Source organism: Oryctolagus cuniculus, chromosome 1 (genome assembly GCF_964237555.1).
Source record: "Oryctolagus cuniculus chromosome 1, mOryCun1.1, whole genome shotgun sequence".
NCBI classification, from domain to species: Eukaryota; Metazoa; Chordata; class Mammalia; order Lagomorpha; family Leporidae; genus Oryctolagus; species Oryctolagus cuniculus.
In genome coordinates, this window is record NC_091432.1 from 57,938,223 (window position 1) to 57,958,400 (window position 20,178).

The 20,178-nt window shown below is 56.4% G+C and overlaps 1 protein-coding gene across 5 annotated transcripts in view; it reads left to right on the plus strand.

Moving 5' to 3' along the window:
• LMO1 (LIM domain only 1) overlaps positions 1–19,885 on the plus strand; it is a 39,922-nt gene extending 20,037 nt beyond the window's left edge. For all 5 annotated transcript variants that reach the window (XM_051824551.2, XM_070064692.1, XM_008265685.4 and 2 more), the window contains 3 exons: positions 14,259–14,472; positions 18,071–18,196; positions 19,551–19,885. In XM_051824551.2, the coding sequence (XP_051680511.1) occupies positions 14,259–14,472; positions 18,071–18,196; positions 19,551–19,656 (446 nt within the window). In that variant the 3' untranslated portion in view covers positions 19,657–19,885. The remainder of the gene's footprint in view (positions 1–14,258; positions 14,473–18,070; positions 18,197–19,550) is intronic.
• The last annotated feature ends 293 nt before the right edge of the window (positions 19,886–20,178 follow it).

Sequence of the window (20,178 nt, forward strand, 5' to 3'; positions counted from 1 at the left end):
TCAGTTGACTGAGATTCCATTGTGGGTCAATGGCAGAGCCTGAACGTGAACCCAGATGCTTCCCTGGGCTGAAACGTTGCCTCAGATTTGTCTGTGGGCAAGGCAGCAACCTCTGTGTTCAGCGCGCAATCCTGGGTGCTAAAAACTGGGCTCTGAGGCAGAGCATGTAGAAGAGGAACAAAGGTTTTGCAAAGGACCGCTTTGTAGCTGCATGGCTCTGTATAAGTTGCTGCATCTTTCTGCAATGCAATTTCCCAATCTGTAAAACTGAAGCCATCATTATAACTCATAGCACTGGGACAGGGCTTGGTAAGGTGGCAGTGTGGGGTGCCAGGCACATAGGAGTTGGTAGGTATAAGGTATAAGGAGAGCTCACAGGAGAGAGTGCAGGGTGTTGTGGGATGGTGGAGGAGACATGGCTGGCTTCGGGGCTGGGCAAAGCTTGAAGGAGGAGCTCCCACCCCAGCTGGCCAGGAAGCAGAGCAAAAAGCGAGAAGTCCCATGATGGTCTCAGTGTTTTCTCACCTGGGACTCGCAGCAACGGGGAGGGATTTCCAGGTGCCTTAAGAGATCCCTTGCCTCAACAGTTTGTGCACAGACCTTGCGTGTGCCCCAGTCCGTAGCCCCAGCCCGGCCTGCACATGCCCGGGGAGGGGCCCTTGCCTTGACGCCGCAGTTAGCCCGAGTGGTAATAAAACACTTTAAATTTATTGTGACATTTGGACTTAATTAAAAAGTACACACTTAGGGAAGTAGAACATAATGGGGAGAGAGGCAGGGTGGCTTCTCCCCTCCTTTCTTCCCCAAACTAATTAGCGTTGTATTTTAAATTGTTTATGTGCCGCTAATCATTGTAATAAATCATTTATACTGAAAAAGACACACTCGGCTGTGCCCGCCACGCGGGTTCCGCTCGCCGGGCTCTCTCGCGAACAAATTGATCTGGAAGTGAATTTATTAACCACTGGGGAAGAAATCATTAGTGCTTTCTCTAAACATTCCCCAGGTACGCTTTATTGCCGCAGTTTATGCTGTAACTAAAAGGAGCATTACCCAGGCCCGCGCTGTAATTTCCTTGCAAAGCCAACAGCCCACTCCCAAGCTTGGGGTGGGAGGGGTTGGGGCATTGCCGCTGCCTCTCCCACATGTGGTCTGCGGACCCCAGCCTCCTTTCCCAGCGCTGCTCATTCCAGAAGGGCTCCCCATGAGGCCTCTGCAGGTCTGAGGCCTGGACACCCCACCTGTCGTCTCCAACCTGCCAGCTGGTTCTTGGGCACTCGTGTTCCTGTCTCAGGAGTGTGCTCAACAGTTGGGAGGTGGCCGGGGTGTGGGGCACAGAGGGGCTGGGGCTGAAGGGATGGGAGGGTTGTTGTAGGCAAGCTCCTTCCGCCACCATCCCCAGAGAGTGGGCAGGCATCAGCCTTGGGCTGATCATAGGCTGGGGGAAGGGGTTGGGTGGCAAACGTGGCCCAGCAGGGGCCAGGGCTGGGTTTCCCAGGAGCACCCTGTGTCGGGTCCTAGGGCCATCTCCAAGGTTTGCCCAGAGCAGTCTGTCCTGCCCAGGTTCCCTGTACCTCACAGTGCAGGGCTGGCCCGGTGCTGCTCAGCCCCCACCCCCGCCCCCCAGACCTGCCTGATGACAGAATCAGCTCCCAGGCTGCAAGTGCCGTGCCTTGGCTCCCGCAGTGCCCGCCCTGGCAGCAGCTGGGCTGCCCTGCCGACTCCCACGGGGTGCCGCTTTCTCTCGCTTCACAGGGCTGCACTCCAGGGTGCTCACAGCGGGCTCTCCCACCAGGCTTCCAGAAGGGAAAGTGACTTCTCAACACGGATCTTCTGCCTGGGAGCCCAGGGCTGCTGTAGGATACAAATCCCTGTCTAAACAGCGTCATGCTCCAGAGGCCGTGGGGCTCCAGTCGCTGCTCTCCTGCCAGCAAGGTGTGGACTCTCCCTCCCAGCACCCTTGCCAGCCCGCCCCTGGTCCAGCCTGGTGGCCGGCAGATGGGCTGTGGCTGCTCCGACATGGAAGGCAGGCCTCAGCAGCTGGCCGGGCCGAGCCTGCCCGGAGGGGCCCCTCTCTGCGCCTGGAGAACACATTTAAAAGTTGGAATTCAAAATTGATTTTGAAGGGCCCTAATCTCCGATCCCCTGGTGCTCACGCTGTGTCTGCAGCTCCTGCCAGACTCTCGTTTTCTGGTTCAGCGCATTGGTGCCCACGTCCCTGATGCTGTGAAATTGAGACTCGTCTGAGAGTCCGTGTCCTCCTCCTCCTGTGCTGAGATCGCTGGCCCCTGGGGAGACCTGTTTTATTAGGTGGGTGAGGCGGGCTTTGCAGGTGCCCAGGGAGCAGCTAGCTGCTGTCTGGGGAACACAGCTTCCAGACGCTTCCCCTCTGGTCCTCTAACCAGCATCACCTTGATCCTGGCAGCCCAGGATGCGGTGGGGCTGGTGGAAGCTACAGAGAGAAAGGCCTGGGCCTGGGTGTTTAGCAAGCCAACCCCAGCAGCTGTTTCCTCCTGCTGGCCCCCAGAGGCTCAGAGTAGGCTGGGAGGGAAGTGCCATCGTGGCTCTAGGCCAGGAGGACCTCGGCGGGGGGTGGGTGGGGTGGGGTGGTGGTTAGGGAGGCTAGGTAGGTGACAGGGCCGGGAGGTGCCCAAGCCAGTGGGACAAAGGACAAGGGAAAGCTGCTGGTGCTACACAGATGCCTGAGCTGTGCCACTGTGCCCACCACTCCTTGAGGGCTGGGATGGAGGATTTGTAAATAAGAGGAGGCATGGAGGGGAGGTGTCATTGCTTCTGGGTCTGCAGGGGCTGGAGGACAGGATTTTGCTTCTCGTTTATCTAAGGAATAAAGGATCTGTGTTTGCATGGTTCTGAGGTTGCCCAGCTGGAGCCCTGAGGTGGACCCCTTTCAAAGATCTGGGTCATGGCAGCAGGACCCAGGGACCAGCTGCACCTGCTTTGCTCACGCCACGTTCCTACAGGCGTTGGGGTGTGTGTGTGTGTGTGGCACAAGGGTGGGGCTAGCCTGACTAAGGCGCCCATCACAGGGAACCTGCTGGATGCTTTTTTTTTTTTTAATATTTATTTATTTGAAAGAGAGAGAGAGACAGAGACAGAGACAGAGACAGAGAGATCTTCCATCTGCTGGTTCACTCCCAGATGGCCACAACAGCCAGGGCTGGACCAGGCCAAAGCCGGGAGCTTCTTCCAGGTCTCCTTGGTGGATGGCAGGGTCATAGGCACTTGGGCCATCTTCTGCTGCTTTCCCCAGGCCATTAGCAGGGAGCTGGGTCTGGAGTGGAGCAGCCGAGATGGGAACCAACTCCCATATGGAATGCCAGTGTGGCAGGCGGTGTCTTTAGCCACTACGCCACAACGCCGGCCCCCTGCCTGACTTGCCAGTACTGTTTGCATAGATTCTGCTCAGTCTCTTCATTTGTTAATCAAACTGATATTGAAAAGTGACCTCTGTGGGGCTCACCACTGAGGCACTGGTGGACAAGGCAGACAGGGCCCCAGAACAGGCCCCTATAGGGCTTCTGTTCTTATCAGAGCAAGCAATCATTTTGCTTCAGTTAACTCACAGAAAAGTGAAACAATTAGAAATTGTGATTAAAAATTCCGAAGGTAATGACTGGGCTGGGAGGGTCCCTAAAGTATGGAAATACGGAAGAAAGAAAGAGTTCTCTGGGCCACTGTCATGACGCAGTGGAAGCCACTTGGGAAGCCAGCATCCCATATAGGAGTGCTGGTTTGAGTCCCGGCTGCTCCACTTACGATCCAGCTCTCTGCCAATGCACCCGGGGGAGCAGTGGAGATGACCCAAGTATTTGGGCCCCTGCCACCCACATGGAGTTCCAGGCTCCTGGCTTTAGCCTGGCCCCAGCAGTCGAGGGCATTTTTGGGGAGTGAACCAATGGAAGGAAGATCTCTTTTGTTCTGTCTCTCCCTCTCTGTCTGTCGCTCTGACTTTCATAAACATAAATATGGGAGGCCCTAATGGAGTTCTAGGGTCCTGACTTTGGTGTGGCCCACCCTGGGCTGTAGTAGCCATTTGGAGAGTAACCAAAAGATGGAAGATCTCTCTCTGTGTCCATTATTCTGCCTTTCAAATAAATAAATCTTTTTAAAACATAGATTCTCTGAGGGGATGCCATTTCAACTAAAGCTTGAAGGTGTGATGGAGCCAACCACATGAACAGGCAAGGGAGGGTCCTAGACATGTGCTAAGGCCCTGAGGCAGGAAGGAGATCTGAAGTGTGGCTGGACAGTGTGGAGTGGGGTGGCAGAGGGGCAGGGACGGGGCCAGACCTCATGAGGATATTGTAGGCAGCATGAAGAAAGTGGACGTGACTCAGCCCACTGGAAACCACGGAAGGGCTTCACACAGAGCAATGGCCAGCCCTGGTGTGTTTTGAAAGATTTCTCCAGCTGCTATATGAGGAATGGCTTGGGGGGACTTGATACCAGAATTCTGGTGGAGGTTATGCTGGTAGTGTGATGGGGCTGACATTGTGGCGTGGCAGGTAAAGCTGCTGCCTACAATGCTGGCATCCCATATGGGCACCAGTTTGGGTTCCAGCTGCTCCACTTCTGATCCAGCTCACTGCTAAAGCAGTGGGAAAAGCAGCAGAAGATGGCCCAGGTGTTTGATCCCCTGCCACCCACTTGGGAGACCTGGTAGAAACTCTTGGATTCTGGCTTTGATCTGGCCCAGTGCTGGCTGTTGTGGCCACCTGGAGAATGAACCAGCGGGTGGGAGATCGATCTCTTGCTCTCTCTCTCTCTCTGAAACTCTAACTTTCAAAAAAAAAAAAAAAAAAAGATGGTGGTGACTCTGCAAATGGAAAGAAGCAGGCGGGATGGGGCTCAGGAGTCGCCAGGGGCAGGGGGTGAGGATGCTGGAAGTCCAAGGATGACAGCTTCTGGCTGGAGCGTCTGGATGGATGGTGCTGTGGGTACCGTGAGGGGAAGCCTGGGATGTGAGCACAGGGACCAGGTTTCAGGAGAACATCTGGAATCCTATTTTGGACCTGTTGCATTTGAGACGTGTCTGGAACTTTATAGAGGCACCCAGAGAACTGGAAGAAAATGCCTGCCACATCCCGGCGAGAGATGCTGATACAGCTCTGCCATGAACTCATTCCAAGTGAAAACTCCACTGAGCAGGTGCAGCTTCTGATGTTTCTGGGTTGCTGCCTTAAAGAACTGCAGAAACCTGCGTGAGGCTGTGAGAACAGCTCTCATCGGCACCTGCTCCGGAATCTCAAGCCCTGTGTCCAGGCCCTTCCTGCAAGTTCTTGGCAGGGTTCCTGCTACAGTCTCCGTGTTGGTGTCCCCCCAAATCTCCTGTGTTGCCGTCTGATCCCCAGTGTGATGGCATTAGAGTATGGGGCCTTTGGGAGGTGCTCAGGCCATGAGGGTGGTGCTCTTCTGAGAGGGGTGGGTGCCCTTGTAAATGAGATCACTTCGTCTCTTCTGCCACTGCAGGGCCCACAGAGATGAACTGGGCAGTGGGCCCTCACCAGGGTCTGAATCTGCCAGTGCCGTGATCTTGGGCTTCCCAGCTTCCAGAATGGTGAGAAACAATCTGGTTTATAAGCCTCCCATGCTACAGTATTCTGCTGTAGCAGCCTAAATGGACGGAGACCATTCCCTACACTGCCGCCCCACTCTGAGCTGTGCGGGGCTCAGGTGCTGTCTGTGATGAAGGCTGGAAGGAGTGTGCAGAATCCCCAGCCCCTGCATCTCTGAGTGCCCACAGGCCATGGCAGGTTCAGACTTTGAATGTGACATTCCTACTGATACCTGGGAGACTCTGGAGCAGGTGCAAATGGGAGCTGATCTCTCAGCCTCATGCTTCTACCAAAATATGTCACAGAGGTGCCTCCTGCTTCCTACATCTGCACAGAAAATGGCTCCTATGGGGCTCTGGCCTGCACGGCCTGAGGGAGCTCACTGGCTGCTGCTGGCCCACCGTGCCCAGGTGTTTCCATCCCAGCCTGGGGTGTGGCAGAGCTGTCTTTTGGCAGGGTTCAGATCAGGTCCCGTGAATGTTCCCGTTGGTTGCTTAGACCAAAGGTGATCCGATGCTGCGTCTGGAGCAGGAAAGGCACAGGGCACTCCCTGGACAGCAGCGGGAATCTGCAGCCCTACCGGGACACTCGCAGCTTTGCCCTGGGACAAGGTGCATAATGTCTTGGTTCTCGAGGTCATGGGTACGAGAGTTGGGAGTGAAAAGCCCCCAGTGCACAGTAGGCACTTGGTAAAGGATAATGTGGTTTTTCATCATCTGGTTGAAGGTGCCGACAATGGCCACAGGTGCAGGGGATGTGGCTGGGCAGTGCTTTCCTGGGTGTCCCTCCTGTGGTGGACTGAAGGGACTGGGAGGATGAAGCAAGTGTTGCTGGTCTCCCTTAAAATTCTTACCCTGAGCTGGCTGCTTCCTGAGGACACCCTCCTGTTCCCCACCCCCTGCTGTTGGTTGAGGCTGTCCCCATGAATAGAGCCCAAGACTAGAGGCCCCAACTCTCCCCACGACAGCTGGGCCTCCTCCCAAGGCCATGGCCAGCTCAAGGCTGCTTTGTCCCTGTCGAGGCTGTAATGCAGACATCTTGGTCTGCTTCTACACAGTAGCCCTCATGGCCCCTTGCTGGCTGGACTCAAAACTTTCTGAGATCCTAAGGCAGCCACAGCTATTGAAGGACCAACAGGCGGGCAGACATGGCCTGTGGTCACCCAGCACATGGAGTCACCCCCAGTAACCATTACTCTGCCATTGGATCCATTTTGTCTGTTTAGGAATTACATATATGTGGAATTAGGGTGTGCCTTTTTGCATCACTCCTCCCACTCAGCGTTATGTGGCCTGTGTGTATTAATAATCTGTTTCTTTTTCATGGCTGCACACTGTTCCATTGTGGAAGTGCACTACAATCTCTTACTGTTTCACTGTTGATGTTCATTTGTGTTGTGTTCTGATAGAGCCGTTAGGAAGAAACCGAACATTCATGTGCGTCAGTTCTGGTGGACATGAGCTCTCCTTTCTTACTCTTTTTTTCTAAAGATTATTTATTTATTTGAAAGGCAGAGTGAGAGAGACAGACAGAGAAATCTTCCCTTCAGTGGTTGAAGCCGGGAACCCTGAACTCCATCTGGGTCTCCTGCACGGATACAAGGGCCAAAGTATTTTTCCATCCTCCATTGCTTTCTCAGGCACCTTAGCAGGGAACTAGATGGGAAGTGGAGCAGCTGGGATTCGAACCAGCGCTCGATATGGGGCGACAGCATTGCAAGTGGCAGCTTAACCTGCTGCACTGCAGTGCCAGCCCCATAAGCTCTCTCATTTCTGTTGGGCATGTACTTAGGATTGAAATTGTTGGGTCTTAAGATATGTATATAAATTTTCTTGGCTAATTATTTTAAGCTACTGTGTCCAACACCGTTAGAAGAACTTCAGTCCATTATCTAATTTAATCCTCGGAATAATCCTTTAAAGTAGGCTGTCCTCATTTAGCAGGTGAGCACAATGAAGCAGAGCTGAGGACTGAGCGAGCCAGAGGGGACGCTGAGGCCGTGTGTCTGCAGGGCCTGCAGATGTGGGGTTTATGCTATGCCACCTCTTCTCTCATCTTCCCTGGAGGCATGGCACCAGTGGGGAAGGTGCCAGCCCATCCACTGAGCTGACCCTCTCCCTGCCCTGGTGGGGAGCCCTGCTTCCCTCCCCCCCGTCTGACCCAGTAAACCCTGCCTGCGAACGGGAGTGCAGGCAGGCGGTAATGAGCGTGCTCTGGGTGGCTGTAGCTGCGCGTCTCAACAGTTGTTCTAGTTGGCTTTTGATTCCAAATGAGTAGGAAATGCTATTAGTTCAGGCCTTGCCTGGCGCGTGGCAAGGCCCTGGGATAGGAGTGCAGTGAAACGAGAAATTGTGGAGATAAAACTGGTGTGAAATGGAGGCCTTCTCACGAGGCTGGATGTGTCCGTGCGAAATGAAGTTACTTCTGAGAAAACGAGATTTAAAGAGATTCTGCGGAATTAGATTATACTTTCAAATTTCCTTATTAAAGGGGATGGATGCCTGGGAGGGGCAGCCAGTGGGTGCTGCTCCAGGTGTGGGTGTGGGCCCAGGGGACAAAGCACCCTGCAGGACTTGATCAGGGACCTGACCCCAAATTCCACAGGCTCCCCCTGACCGCAGCAGTGGAAGTGGGTGTGAGGATTGTGGCCTGAGTCTCCAGGTAGTTTCTGATGCTCCTCGTGGAGCCCCGTGGGCAGAACCGTGAGGGCTGGTCTCTTCCATTCCTTCCACGTCCCTCCTCCTTCTGGGTCTTGTTCAAACCAGAGCTTGATTCGGAGCTGTCATCCAGTGTTTAGAACTGTAGCTTTTTAAAGGCCAGCCACTGGGCACGTGACTGCTCGTGATATGTCTGCGTGTTTGCGTGAGTGCGTACTTACATGAGCACACCCAAATGCATGCACGCCCACACCCATGCATGGGCCTGCTTGGCTGCACCAGCGTGCATTTTCATGCGACTTCCTGAGCACCTGCAGCGTGCCAGCTCTGTGCAGCGTACTGGAATAAAACACCCATGGGGAGAACAAACAGACACAGTCCCTTCTCATTGTGTACCTATGTGGTGACCTGTACAAGAGTAAGAATTTGTGTGCTGCTATGTGTGTCCTGCAGCTGTGTGGCCCATGTCTGCTTCCTTCCCATGTGTCTTCCCATCTGTGTCAGGTCTCCTGCTTGGGTCTCTCGGCCCCTCTGTTCACAGCCTTGCAGCACGGCACAGAAGTCAAGTGCTCAGGCCCTGAGGAGGGGCCGCTAGGGCTCGCTTCCCAGCTCTGTCTCCTGCCTGCTGTTGGTAACCTTTCCTGGGCCTCAGTTTCCCCGTTGTTAAAGTGAGAATGATAGCGGCACCCAGCTCATAAGGCGGCTATGAGTAAAGCACTTAGAAGCAGAGCATGGAACCCAGGCTCCCCACCTGCCCCAGAGGAGGGGAGGGGGGCTCATGGTAAGGAAGGAGGGTCCCAGAACATTACTGGGTGGTTGTGCCACGTGAGCTCTGGGCAGGCCTGAGCCGAGTGTCCTCTGCCCAGGCCACAGGATTCCTGAGCACCGGTTTGGAACCAGGACCGCAGTGCATTGAGAGGTCATGAGAAATACCAAGGCTGTGCCACAGAGCTGTCTCTGGAGTCCCATGCACAGGCACACTCTGAGCTGCCACAGCCTCCCCTGGCTGCTGGCCTGGCCGCTGGAACAGCCTGCTGGACAGACAGGGCAGACCTCTGCACATGCTTGCCCTGACCACTAGACTGTCCTGTGACTAATGCTGGACTCTGGCCAGTGCCTGTGTGGCACTAACCACGGTGGCGCATTCAGACCATTTTATCGCTGCTCCAGAATGGGTGCTTCTCACTGTTTTGGGGACCTGAGATGGAGCTCCATCACCTCTTCCCTGTGCTGAGTGGGTAACACTACTCAGAGCTAACTAGACAGCCAGGCTGTTGGTCCTAGCGTGTAGCATATGTGCCTCTTGTAAGTCTATGAGTGCTGTTTTCACACCCGAGTTCACAAAAGAAAGAAGCTGAGGCACAAAGTCGAAAAATAGTCAGCAAACCCAAATACAGAGCTGGGCCATAAAATAACTGGCTCACAGTCTTCAAAAGTGCCAAGGTCTTGAAACAGTAGAAAAGGCTTAGTCATTCTTCTGATTTAAGTACAGCCACCGCCCTGTTTCGGGAGGGGGGTATGTTCCAAGACCCCCTGCCTGAAATCGCAGCTCATGTGGCACCTGTATGTCCTGTGTTTTCCACATACTTCTGATAGAGTGAAAGACTGACAACAATAACATACTAACATAGGATAATTGAAATAATACACTGTAATCAGATGATGTGAATGTGGTCTGTCTCAAGAATCAATACACATGTTGATATTTTTGGGCCGGGGTTGACCTTGGATAATGGAAACTGTGGAGAGCAGAGCCTTGGGTGAGGGAGGGCCAGTGCGGACTAAACTTGGATGCACTGTGCAGGGCTTTGCCATAAAAGATGTTCCTGAGGAATTGGTGAAATCTGAATGATTTCCTGGTTTGATCATTGACCTGTTATCATGTATGAATGTCCTGGCTCTTAGTAAGGTATTTACGCACTGCAGTATTTTGGAGTATGGAGGTGTCATGTCCAAAACAAACCCTCAAATGATTCAGGAAAATAAATTGCAGGTACCTAGGTGGGTTGGTATTTAGATGGGTAGGCAAGTAGCGAGGGAACAAGTGGAGGTGGAAAGAAGTAGGAAGGAGAGGAAAAGGCAGATTTGGTAGAAGGCTCGTATTTGGGGAATCCAGTGAAGGGTACATACTTCTCTGAGAGCTTGGAATTGTGTTAAGATAAAAATGTGTGTGTTTGGGAGACCAGGAGGAAGCACCTGTCTCAGTGTGCAGCACACTGGCCATAGTGGCCATTTGGGGGGGTGAACCAACGGAAAAGGAAGACCTTTCTCTCTCTCTCTCTCCCCAACTCTGTCAAAAAAAAAAAAAAAAAGTGTGTGTGTGTGTGTGTGTGTTTAAGATTTGTTTATTTATTTGGATGGCAGAGTTACAGAGCAAGAGAAAGAGAAAGTAAGATCTTCCATTGCCTGGGTCACTCCTCAGATGGCTGCAATGGCCAGACCTGGGTCAAGCTGAAGTCAGGAGCCAGGAGCTTCGTCCACGTCTCCCACATGGTTGGCAGGGGCCCAAGCATTCCGACTATCCTCTGCTGCCTCCCCAGGTGCATTAGCAGGGAACTGGATCAGAAGTGGAGCAGCTGGGACTCAAATCAAACCGGTGCCTGTGTGGGATGCCAATATCCCAGGGGGCAGCTGGACCTGCTGAGCCACAACACCAGCCCCGGGAGGAAGTTAAGGAACAAACAAGCGCCAGGGCAGGGATGTCATCTTCGGGCCGCTGTTGCACAGGTGCAAGTCAGAAAGGTGAAAGGACCTGCTGCAGGCCCCCGGCTCCGTGGGGCAGCTCTCAGACTCCAGGCCAGGCTCACCGACTTCCAGGGCCATGCTCATAGCCTCAGCCCCACTGCTGACCCAGGCTGCGCAGGACACAGGCATTTCTTCCCAGAGTGGCAGCAGAGTGTGGGCCCTGGGACAGAAGTAAGCCTGCAGTGCCAAGGAGGACATGGTGACCTGGGAGAGGGGGCCTGGGGGGAGTCGCCAGTGCTGGCTGCAGTGGCCTCCAGCCGGGCAGCCACAGAGCTTGGCCGGGAGTGGCCTGGGGCTGGGTGGGGTAGATACTCATAGTGCTGCAGGCAGACTCAGGCCTTGGTGGGCCTGGGAGCCTTGCAGGCTTCCACGTGCTGGATCCGAGGCCAGCGTGGTTTCCGGGAGGGAAGCAGGAGTTGCTGAGGACTTGGGGCTGGCCTGGCAGACAGCTCTGGGGGTCAGTATGAAGAGGAGGGCATGGCTCCCAGCTGGAGGCAGCGTGTGAGAGGGGCCCGATGGCCTCTGGCGGCTCCTTCCCGTCACCTGCCACTCACCGGGGCTGCCCAGCTTGTCCTTAGATGAAAGAACTGAGGCCAAGTGTCTGGCCGCTGCTGGCGGATGAGTCAGACAGGGCTTCTCTCTGCGGCCTGGCTGCCTCCTTCCCAGACAGCTGCCACTGCCCTGCGCAGGGAAAGGTAGGGCTTGAGGCTTGACCTCTCGCCACTCAAATGCGGCCCCCACAGCCCCGGAGATTTGGGGTGCCCCACGACCTGAGAGAGTGAACTGGTTTGCTTTGCTGGGCCCAGTGCGTGCATCTGAGCATGTGGCCAGGCGTTTGTGTAGGCAGAGCCATCAGGCCTTGTAAAATATCAGTGTTTTCATGGGTGAGTGGTAATTACCGGGTAATGCTTTAAAACCTTTCCTGAAGGAGCGCAAAGCTGTTTTTTTCTAAAGTCAGGAGTACATTAAAAGGATTACCATGTAGATTTGATTTTTAGATAACACTAAAATGGATCCCAAATGGACTTGGGCAAAGGGATGCTATCTCCTTAATGGAAAGTGCACGGCCCCAGGCTGGGCTCCCAGAGCCAGGCAGGGGTGGAGGTGGGAGGGAGGTGTCTGCAGGGGGCAGGCTGGGGGCTGGCTGGGGGCTGGGGAGGTGGGACGGCAGTGAAGCCCAGAGCCTCTGGGGCGTCTCCCTCTGTTTGGGGAGCAGCCCTTCCTCTTCCCAGGGGTGTTAACAGCTGCCAGGCACAGCCCAGGGAAGCGAGCTATGGTGCCCACGAAGGAAGGAGGGCTGACTCCCTCTTCCCGTGCGGTGCAGCCCCCAGGACTCTTCCACCTTCCAGAGAGAAACAAGGGGCTCTTTCCTCTCCTCAGTGTGCAGATAAGGGGCCTGGGGCCCAGAGAGACCAGGAGATCTGCTCTGGAGCCCTGCACACAGTCCCAGCTGCTTGCCCCGCCAGGCTCTGGGGCAGGCTTCTCCCAGGACTTCTGCCTCCCTGGCAGAGAAAGCACCAAGGCCCCCAGATATGCTGGGGCTTCCCGGCCTTGCTGGCCCTGGCGTTGTGTGCCTCGGTGGACGTGGGACGTTTGGCAGCATGTCTAGTTGAGTGCCTTGGGGGAGGGGTGCCCTGCCTTACAGAGTTCCCCGGGCACAGGTTGGGGGACCAGGGCAGCGGGTGGCTCTGCTCCTCACAGCTTCCATGGGGTCCTCCAGGTCTCAGCTCCCTCTGGGGAGGGAATGCTGGCCGTCCTAGGATCCACAGCCCTGCAGGCTCTGTAGCCAGGCAAAGATAAGAGTCCCACCCTTGGAGCCCCCAGGCCTCCCCCGAAACCCTCCCCTGTTTTCCTACTCCTTGTTTCTCCCTGTGGGCCAGGCCTTGGAGGGAGCCTCACAGGCCTCAGCTCTCAGGGGCGCCCGCTCCCCAGCTGGCCTCCAAGGGCTCGTGGAGAGCTCAGGGACCCAGCTGAGCCAGAGGGGACACTGGCAGGCCTGGGGACAGGGTCATCCGCGGCCCATTGTCCTCTCCGACCAGTTAACCTGAGCTGCATTCAGGAAATTAGGCAGCAACTTCCCAGCTAACAGCTGGCCCAGCAGGGGCTGGAGAGGGAGAAAGGAGAGTCCGCTGGCCCCTGCCACTGCTGCCTGCGTGACGCGGCAGCCTCCCCGGTGCCCCCAGCTCTCCCACTGCGCCTGGCCTCCACGAGGAGTCTTGGGAGGCATCTGGACTGAGAAACAAGCCCAGGACATGGGAAAGAAGAGCCCGGGTCAACTCCCGCTACCCCCCTCACCGGCCAGGCCTTAGTTTCTCCATCTGCAGAACGGAGGCATTTGACTAGAAGAACCTCAGAGCCCTCTGCACCTAACCTCCGTGGATTCTGAGCCTGAGGCCGCTTGGCAGCCTCCTCCCCAAGCCTAAGGAAGGACCGCAGCCAAAGAGAGGGCAAAGGAAGGGAAGTGGCCCAGCAGCTGGCGCTGGGAATGGGAGGGCCCCCAGGCATGGGGACTGAACTGCAGCCCTGGAGAGGGAGGGCTTCACTGGAGAGGATGAGGCCAGGTCAAGGGACCTGCTGGAAAGCCTGGAAGTGGAAGGGGTGGGCTCTAGTCGACCCTTCCATGCAGCTGTGCTATACCCAGAGTGGGGATCCACCCCGAATCTCCCCCGTCCCCTACTGTGCTCAGGGAGTCTTCTGGTAGGACAAGCAAGGAGCCAGAGGCTCGGAACCTGCATTCCCTCAAGCCAGGCAGGTACCAGTTGGACTCCACCTGAAGCACTGCCAGGGGGAACCTCAAATAGTCCCGGTCCAGCTGCCTCCCCACAGGCGCCAGGAGCTCCACACCACCTGCTCCCTCCTGGGAGGGTCCCAGGAGCATCTCGGGTTCTTCAGGATTGGGCCAAGAGGCTGGGGCCAGACAAGACGTCAAATGCACGGGCAGTGTGGAGGAAGGCTTGAGTTGGCCAGAAGCCCTGGGGGTCCCGGGGGGCCCCTGTGCGTTCTGAGAGTCCGTTCTTTATTCTTTGCCGAGGGGCCCGCAGGATGGTGGCTGTGTGTGGAAGGGGGATGAGCTGCACAGCGGGCAGTGACTGGGACGGGGTGAGGGGTGGGGGGAACAGGTCAGCAAAGCCAGGCCTGGAGCAGAATAGCCTCCAGGAGTACCACACAGCCCGGGGAGCAGGCTGCGCTGTGTGGGCTCCTGGGAACCAGACACCTGGTGGAAGTCTCTGTTCCCAGAGGGCTGTGCCCCGCGTCCATCTGTCTGTCTGTCCACCCACAGGCGTGCCGATGCTCTCCGTCCAGCCCAAAGGGAAGCAGAAGGGCTGCGCAGGCTGTCACCGCAAGATCAAGGACCGCTACCTGCTGAAGGCGCTGGACAAGTACTGGCACGAAGACTGCCTCAAGTGCGCCTGCTGCGACTGCCGCCTGGGCGAGGTGGGCTCCACCCTCTACACCAAGGCCAACCTCATCCTGTGCCGCCGCGACTACCTGAGGTGGGCCCTCGCGCCCCGCGCCCCAGCCAGGCCCCCACGTCTGCTTCCCCAAGCCCAGGGCAGGCAGGGCCTGAACTCCCTGTACTCGGCCCAGAACAGGTGCAAGGCAAGCTCAGTGACGGCTACGTACCTGAGCTAAGCTTTCCAAGGGCCCCAACCTGGCTCCAGCCTTGCCAGGTGCTGCTTTTTTTTTTTTATTTTATTTTTAAGATTTATTTATTTATTTGAAAGAGTTACACAGAGGAGAGGAGAGGCAGAAAGAGAGAGAGAGAGAGAAAGAGAGAGAGAGAGGTCTTCCATCCACTGATTCACTCCCCAGTTGGCTGCAATGGCTGGAGCTGCACCAATCCGGAGCCAGGAGCTTCCTTCAGGTCTCCCATGTGGGTGCTGGGGCCCAAGGACTTGGATCATCTTCCACTGCTTTCCCAGGCCACAGCAGAGAGCCAGATCAGAAGTGGAGCAGCTGGGACTCAAACCGGCGCCCAGATGGGATGCTGGCACTGCAGGCGGCGGCTTTACCCGCTATGCCACAGCGCTGGCCCCACCAGTTGCTTCTAATTCACCTATTCTGGGGACCTGGGAGGGGCTTTAAGAGCAGGTGAGGGAGCTCCAACTCACCTGGGCCCCCCTCCTCCCTGATGGAACCTCTCTCAGTGCCACCCCCTCCCTTTTCAAGTGCTCTGTGGCATCTGGGATTCCATCTGCCTGGGGAGCCTGGCAGGTAGCCATGCTGGAGCAGGACCACTGACGTGGAGCTTAAAGGCCTAGTCTTGGACTGGCCCCGAGCCTGTGTCCCAGCCTCAGTTTCTCCTTTGTGAAGTGGTGAGAAGAGCCGTGGTTGCCTGCCTGCCTGCCTTGCATTCCTCAGAGCTCTGACTCACCCTCCCCCACACCCCAAATCTCATCCCCTGGGGCTGCCTCCCCCAATTAACCCTCCCCGAGGCCATTTATGACATCAGCAAGGCTGGAAGGAGGCCACAAAGCAGGGGCTTTGGCTGAGGCCCAGCACCTGCATTTGGCTCTGTGCAGGCTGCTGGCTGGCCGCCGGGCCTGGTGGGGAAGGATGGCCCAGCGCGTTAATTAACAGGTCGGGGCCAAGGCTGTGGGGCTGCCTCTGCTCAGGCCCGGGCCTGTCGGGGTGCGGAGTCACCAGCGGGGGCTCCCTGCTTCCCTGAAGGGCCTGAGATTGACCTGCTGCACCTGCTCTTCTCTGACTCTGGGCTTCTGCAGGCTTTTGAAAAAGAAGTGATGCACTGTGGCTCAGTGCTCCTGGCTAGGGCTGGAGAGGAGCTGAGGCCAGGAAGAGGGGTTCAGGAAAGATGCTTCTGGGGTTCACCCCTTGAGGGTCGCAAGGGGCCTCTAAGCCTAGAGGTTTGGGGCATCTCCTGGGGGCTGCGCCTACCAGCCTAGGAAAGTGGCAGACGTCTGCTGGGTCCACAGGGCTTGGAGAGGGAGGGCCCTGGTGCAGATGGCTTGGCAGGAGAGCCAGAGGGCCATGCCAGCTACCAGGGGCTCAAGGTATTTTCCGACACCACCCCCCGCCCCGGGCAGATGCGAGGGGTGACTTTTGGGGCCAGGGAAGCCAGGGGCTACTCAGCCCCAGAGAATGTCCTGCCCCCTTTGCAGCAACCACTCGTCAGGCGGGTGGCAGTGAAGGCGGCTGTTGGCGGCAGATGCTGTGGCCCAGCCTTTGTCTGCCTTTATCTGAGCCACCAGGCAGCTCAGGCTGATGAATAATGGAGCCAAGTTTGTCTGCAGGCGCCTGAGCTTGAGCTGGACAAATCGGGGATTAGAAGGGGGCCCCCAGCCTCCTCTCGGCCCCCTCGTCTCACTTGGGGCTTGCTTTGCTGGTGTGCAGAAAGGAAGCAATGAGAAACCTGGTTGGCACAGACCATTGGAGCATCCAGCCAAGCACTGGCCTGTGCGCAAAGGGCGTGAACCCCTGTCCCTCTATAGAGCTTTGCAGCCAGCAGCTCAGAGGGTGGGCGCCTGCCTCAAAATGAGGCATTTGTGCCAGGTGCCCGTGGAACTTCGTTGGGCGTCACTTCCATTTGAGAAGCATCGTCCAACAGGGTCAACTTGGCCAGTGCCCCCATCTTTCAGAAGGATAAACTGAGTCTTTGGAAAAGGAAAAATGGGCCTGGGCCAATGACAGTTGGTAGCAGGAAACGCGTTTAATAAAACACTAATTGTGAAGATAGGGAGGCGGCATCCCACAGTCTTTTTTTTTTCTTTTTTTTTATTTATATTTATTTATTTATTTATTTTTGACAGGCAGAGTGGACAGTGAGAGAGAGAGACAGAGAGAAAGGTCTTCCTTTGCCGTTGGTTCACCCTCCAATGGCCGCCGCGGCCAGCGCGCTGCGGCGCGCGCTGATCCGATGGCAGGAGCCAGGAGCCAGGTGCTTTTCCTGGTCTCCCATGGGGTGCAGGGCCCAAGCACCTGGGCCATCCTCCACTGCACTCCCTGGCCACAGCAGAGAGCTGGCCTGGAAGAGGGGCAACCGGGACAGAATCCGGCGCCCCAACCAGGACTAGAACCCGGTGTGCCGGCGCCGCTAGGCGGAGGATTAGCCTAGTGAGCCGCGGCGCCGGCCCAGTCTTTTTTTTTCTTAAAAGATTTATTTATTTATTTGAGAGATAGAGTTACAGACAGTGGGAGAGAGAGAGAGAAAGAGACAGACAGAAGTCTTCCATCCTTTGTTCACCCAAATGGCTTCAACAGCCAGAGCTGAGCTGATTTGGAGCCAGGAGCTTCTTCTGGGTCTCCCATGTGGGTGCAGGGGCCCAACGACTTGGGCCATCTTCTGCTGCTTTCCCAGGCCATGGCAGAGATCTGGATTGGAAGAGGAGCAGCCGGGACTCAAACCGGTGCCCATATGGGCCAGGTGCCCATGTGAGATGCCGGCACCGCAGGTGTAGGGTTAACCTATGGCGCCACAGCACCGGTTTTAAGAGCATCCAGTTTTAAGAGCACACTATGTGGAGCAAGTCTGTGCCTGCCCTTTGTTGTCTCTAGAGTGGGGAACAGTGACAGTAGCTCCCTAACAGGCTTGTCGTCAGGAGAAAATGAGTTCATCTTTGGGAAGCTCTGAGAGCAGGGCCTGCCCTGTCATAGACACCGCCTGGAAGCCTGCTGACTGGGTTGTGACTGAGGATTTGCACGGATCATGACAACCCAGTGAAGGGTGAGTCTTTCTGGTCTTGGCTTCATCGTTGAGGCAGACGAGGCTCAGAGAGACTGAGTGACTAGCCTAGGAACGCACAGCCTAGGATTGACAGACCACCCCTAAAATTCAGGCTTGAGTGTCTAGAGATCTTGCCCAGGGCCTCTACTCTTCTGGGGGCCCCGGATGCTTGAAGGACCCCAATGGGAGCCTGAGAGGGGCCCTTGGGATAGGCAGGGGCTGCCCACCCCTGACCCCTGGCACACCCTCCTGGGGGACTTGCTGGTTTCTCTGAAGCCTGATTGCATGGCAGAGTCTAGGTGCTGCCTCCGCGCTCTGATGCCCTTGCCCAGACCCACCTGCTAAGCCCACAACTCCTCTGCCGCCCAGCCCCGCAGGCCACCGAGTCCTCTGTGCCCTTCCCTCGGCAGGCTCTTTGGCACCACAGGAAACTGTGCTGCTTGCAGCAAGCTGATCCCCGCCTTCGAGATGGTGATGCGGGCCCGAGACAACGTGTATCACCTCGACTGCTTCGCCTGCCAGCTCTGCAACCAGAGGTGAGTGCTGGCCGGTGGCAGACCTGGCACTTCGGACAGCAGCCTGAGGCATGCTGGGCCACGCCAGGAGCCCTGTGGAAGTGTGCTCGTGTGTCTGCGTGGCTGGATGCATGCATGTGCACGTGTGTTTTATGCATGCCTGGTCCCTTGTGGCCAAGTGTGCAGCAGATGTCTGTGTGAACATAATAGATGGGGGTATGCATGAGCTCACTGTGTGTGCATGGTGTGAGTGTGCGTGTTTGTGTGTTTTTAAATGTCCAGGTGCAAGTGGGGACATGTGTGTGATAGAATTAATATGCATATGTGTATATGTGTGCTTGTATTTCTGTGTCCACGAGAAGGCATTGTTTGTGCTGTGTATGCCTGCTGAGATAAGTACATGTGCATGTGTGCTTTAAGTGCGCACCTGTAAGGGGTAACATGCCCTTGTGTCTCTGTGTCTTGGTGTGTACTGTGTACGTGGGCATGCACATGCATTCTAGTGAGAAGGGGTTCGCCGACTGGCAGGGGCAAGTGCCTTCAGGGAATGCCACTCACTCCTGACCCCATTCCTGTGGGTTTGGTTCCAGCCCAGCCCCTTTTGTGGTCTCCTGGGCCCTGTGCAGTGTCCCAGCCCTGTAGTAGTCCTCAGGGAGCTAACAAGCCAGGATGGGGAAGGAAGGAAGATCCTTACTCAGGAGTCCCCGGGTCAGGCAGGAACTCACGCAAGAGTTCACAGATTGGTGAGGTCCCCAGGGACGTGCAGCAAACACTGCTCTGGCTGGGGACTCAGACCAGACCCACTGCTAGGAGGGCTTGGTGAAGTTACAGCACCACCTGGTGGTTGGACTGGGATCTGCTGAGTGGGCCGGTGACCCTGGTCTCTCACTAAAGGCCTCAGCCACGCTGGGGACATCCTCTGGAGGAAGGGCTGGGAGGCCCAGGCTGGGTAGGAGAGGCGACAGTGGGATGTCGGAGGGAACTACCGATTCTGTTGAGAGGAAGAAGGCATGCCAGGGAGGCTTCAGTGGGAAGGAAAAGTCTACCATCCTATCCTGTCCCTCCCTCCGTCTCTCCTCTCTCCACCTCCATCCACTTCTTTGTTTTCTTCCACCCTTTCCAGGACTAGTGTGAGTTATCCTTGTGCCTCCCTGCCGGCCCCCCACCCCCACCCCGAGACTGACAGCAGGAGGCCTGTCTGTCTGTCTGTCCCACTACCCCTGGCAGCAGGCCCCGGCTGAGCAACTGAGCAGGCTTGCTCTGGGCCGTCCCCTCTGGGAAGGTCAGGCACCAGACGCCCCAGCATGACTGTCTGCACCTGTGCCTCCTCCAGGGCCCCCTCCCATGGCCGCTGTCTCTCGCTTGGATTTTGCAGATTTTGCGTGGGAGACAAATTCTTCCTGAAGAACAACATGATCTTGTGTCAGATGGACTATGAGGAGGGACAGCTCAACGGCTCCTTCGAAGCCCAGGTTCAGTAACGCCCGGCGCCTGCCCGCCCACCCGCCTGGCCGGCCGGATTAAAACTCCTCCTGCCTCACCGGGAGCATGGCCCTTGCTCCCCCACCGCCACCGCCCGTGTGTGACCCCTCCTGGGGCCAGGCTGGGCCTGTACAGTCTGTCTTCTGTATATAAATGGGAACATTTATTTTATGAGAAATGTAATGCGATTTTATTACTGGCGTGGATTAAACTTATGAATGGTTCCGGAGAGGTTACTGTGCATTGTTCACATGACTGATACAGCCCTGGGGCCCCCTCGCTCTGCCCCTCAGGGTAGGGCCTGGGGCCTGTATGGAGCTGGTGGGGGTGGGGGGGCCTCTAGCCCAGGCTCTTGTGTGCAGGCAAAGGCCCAGTGGATTTAGGGAAGATGCTGGAAGGAAAGGGACATCTCAGAGCCCCCAGCCCCAGACAGAGGCGAGAACTGTGGTATCTGCCCCAACCCCTGGCAGAGCACACAACCTGGCCCTGAGCGGGTCCCCAAGAAGAGGGCCAAGATGAAG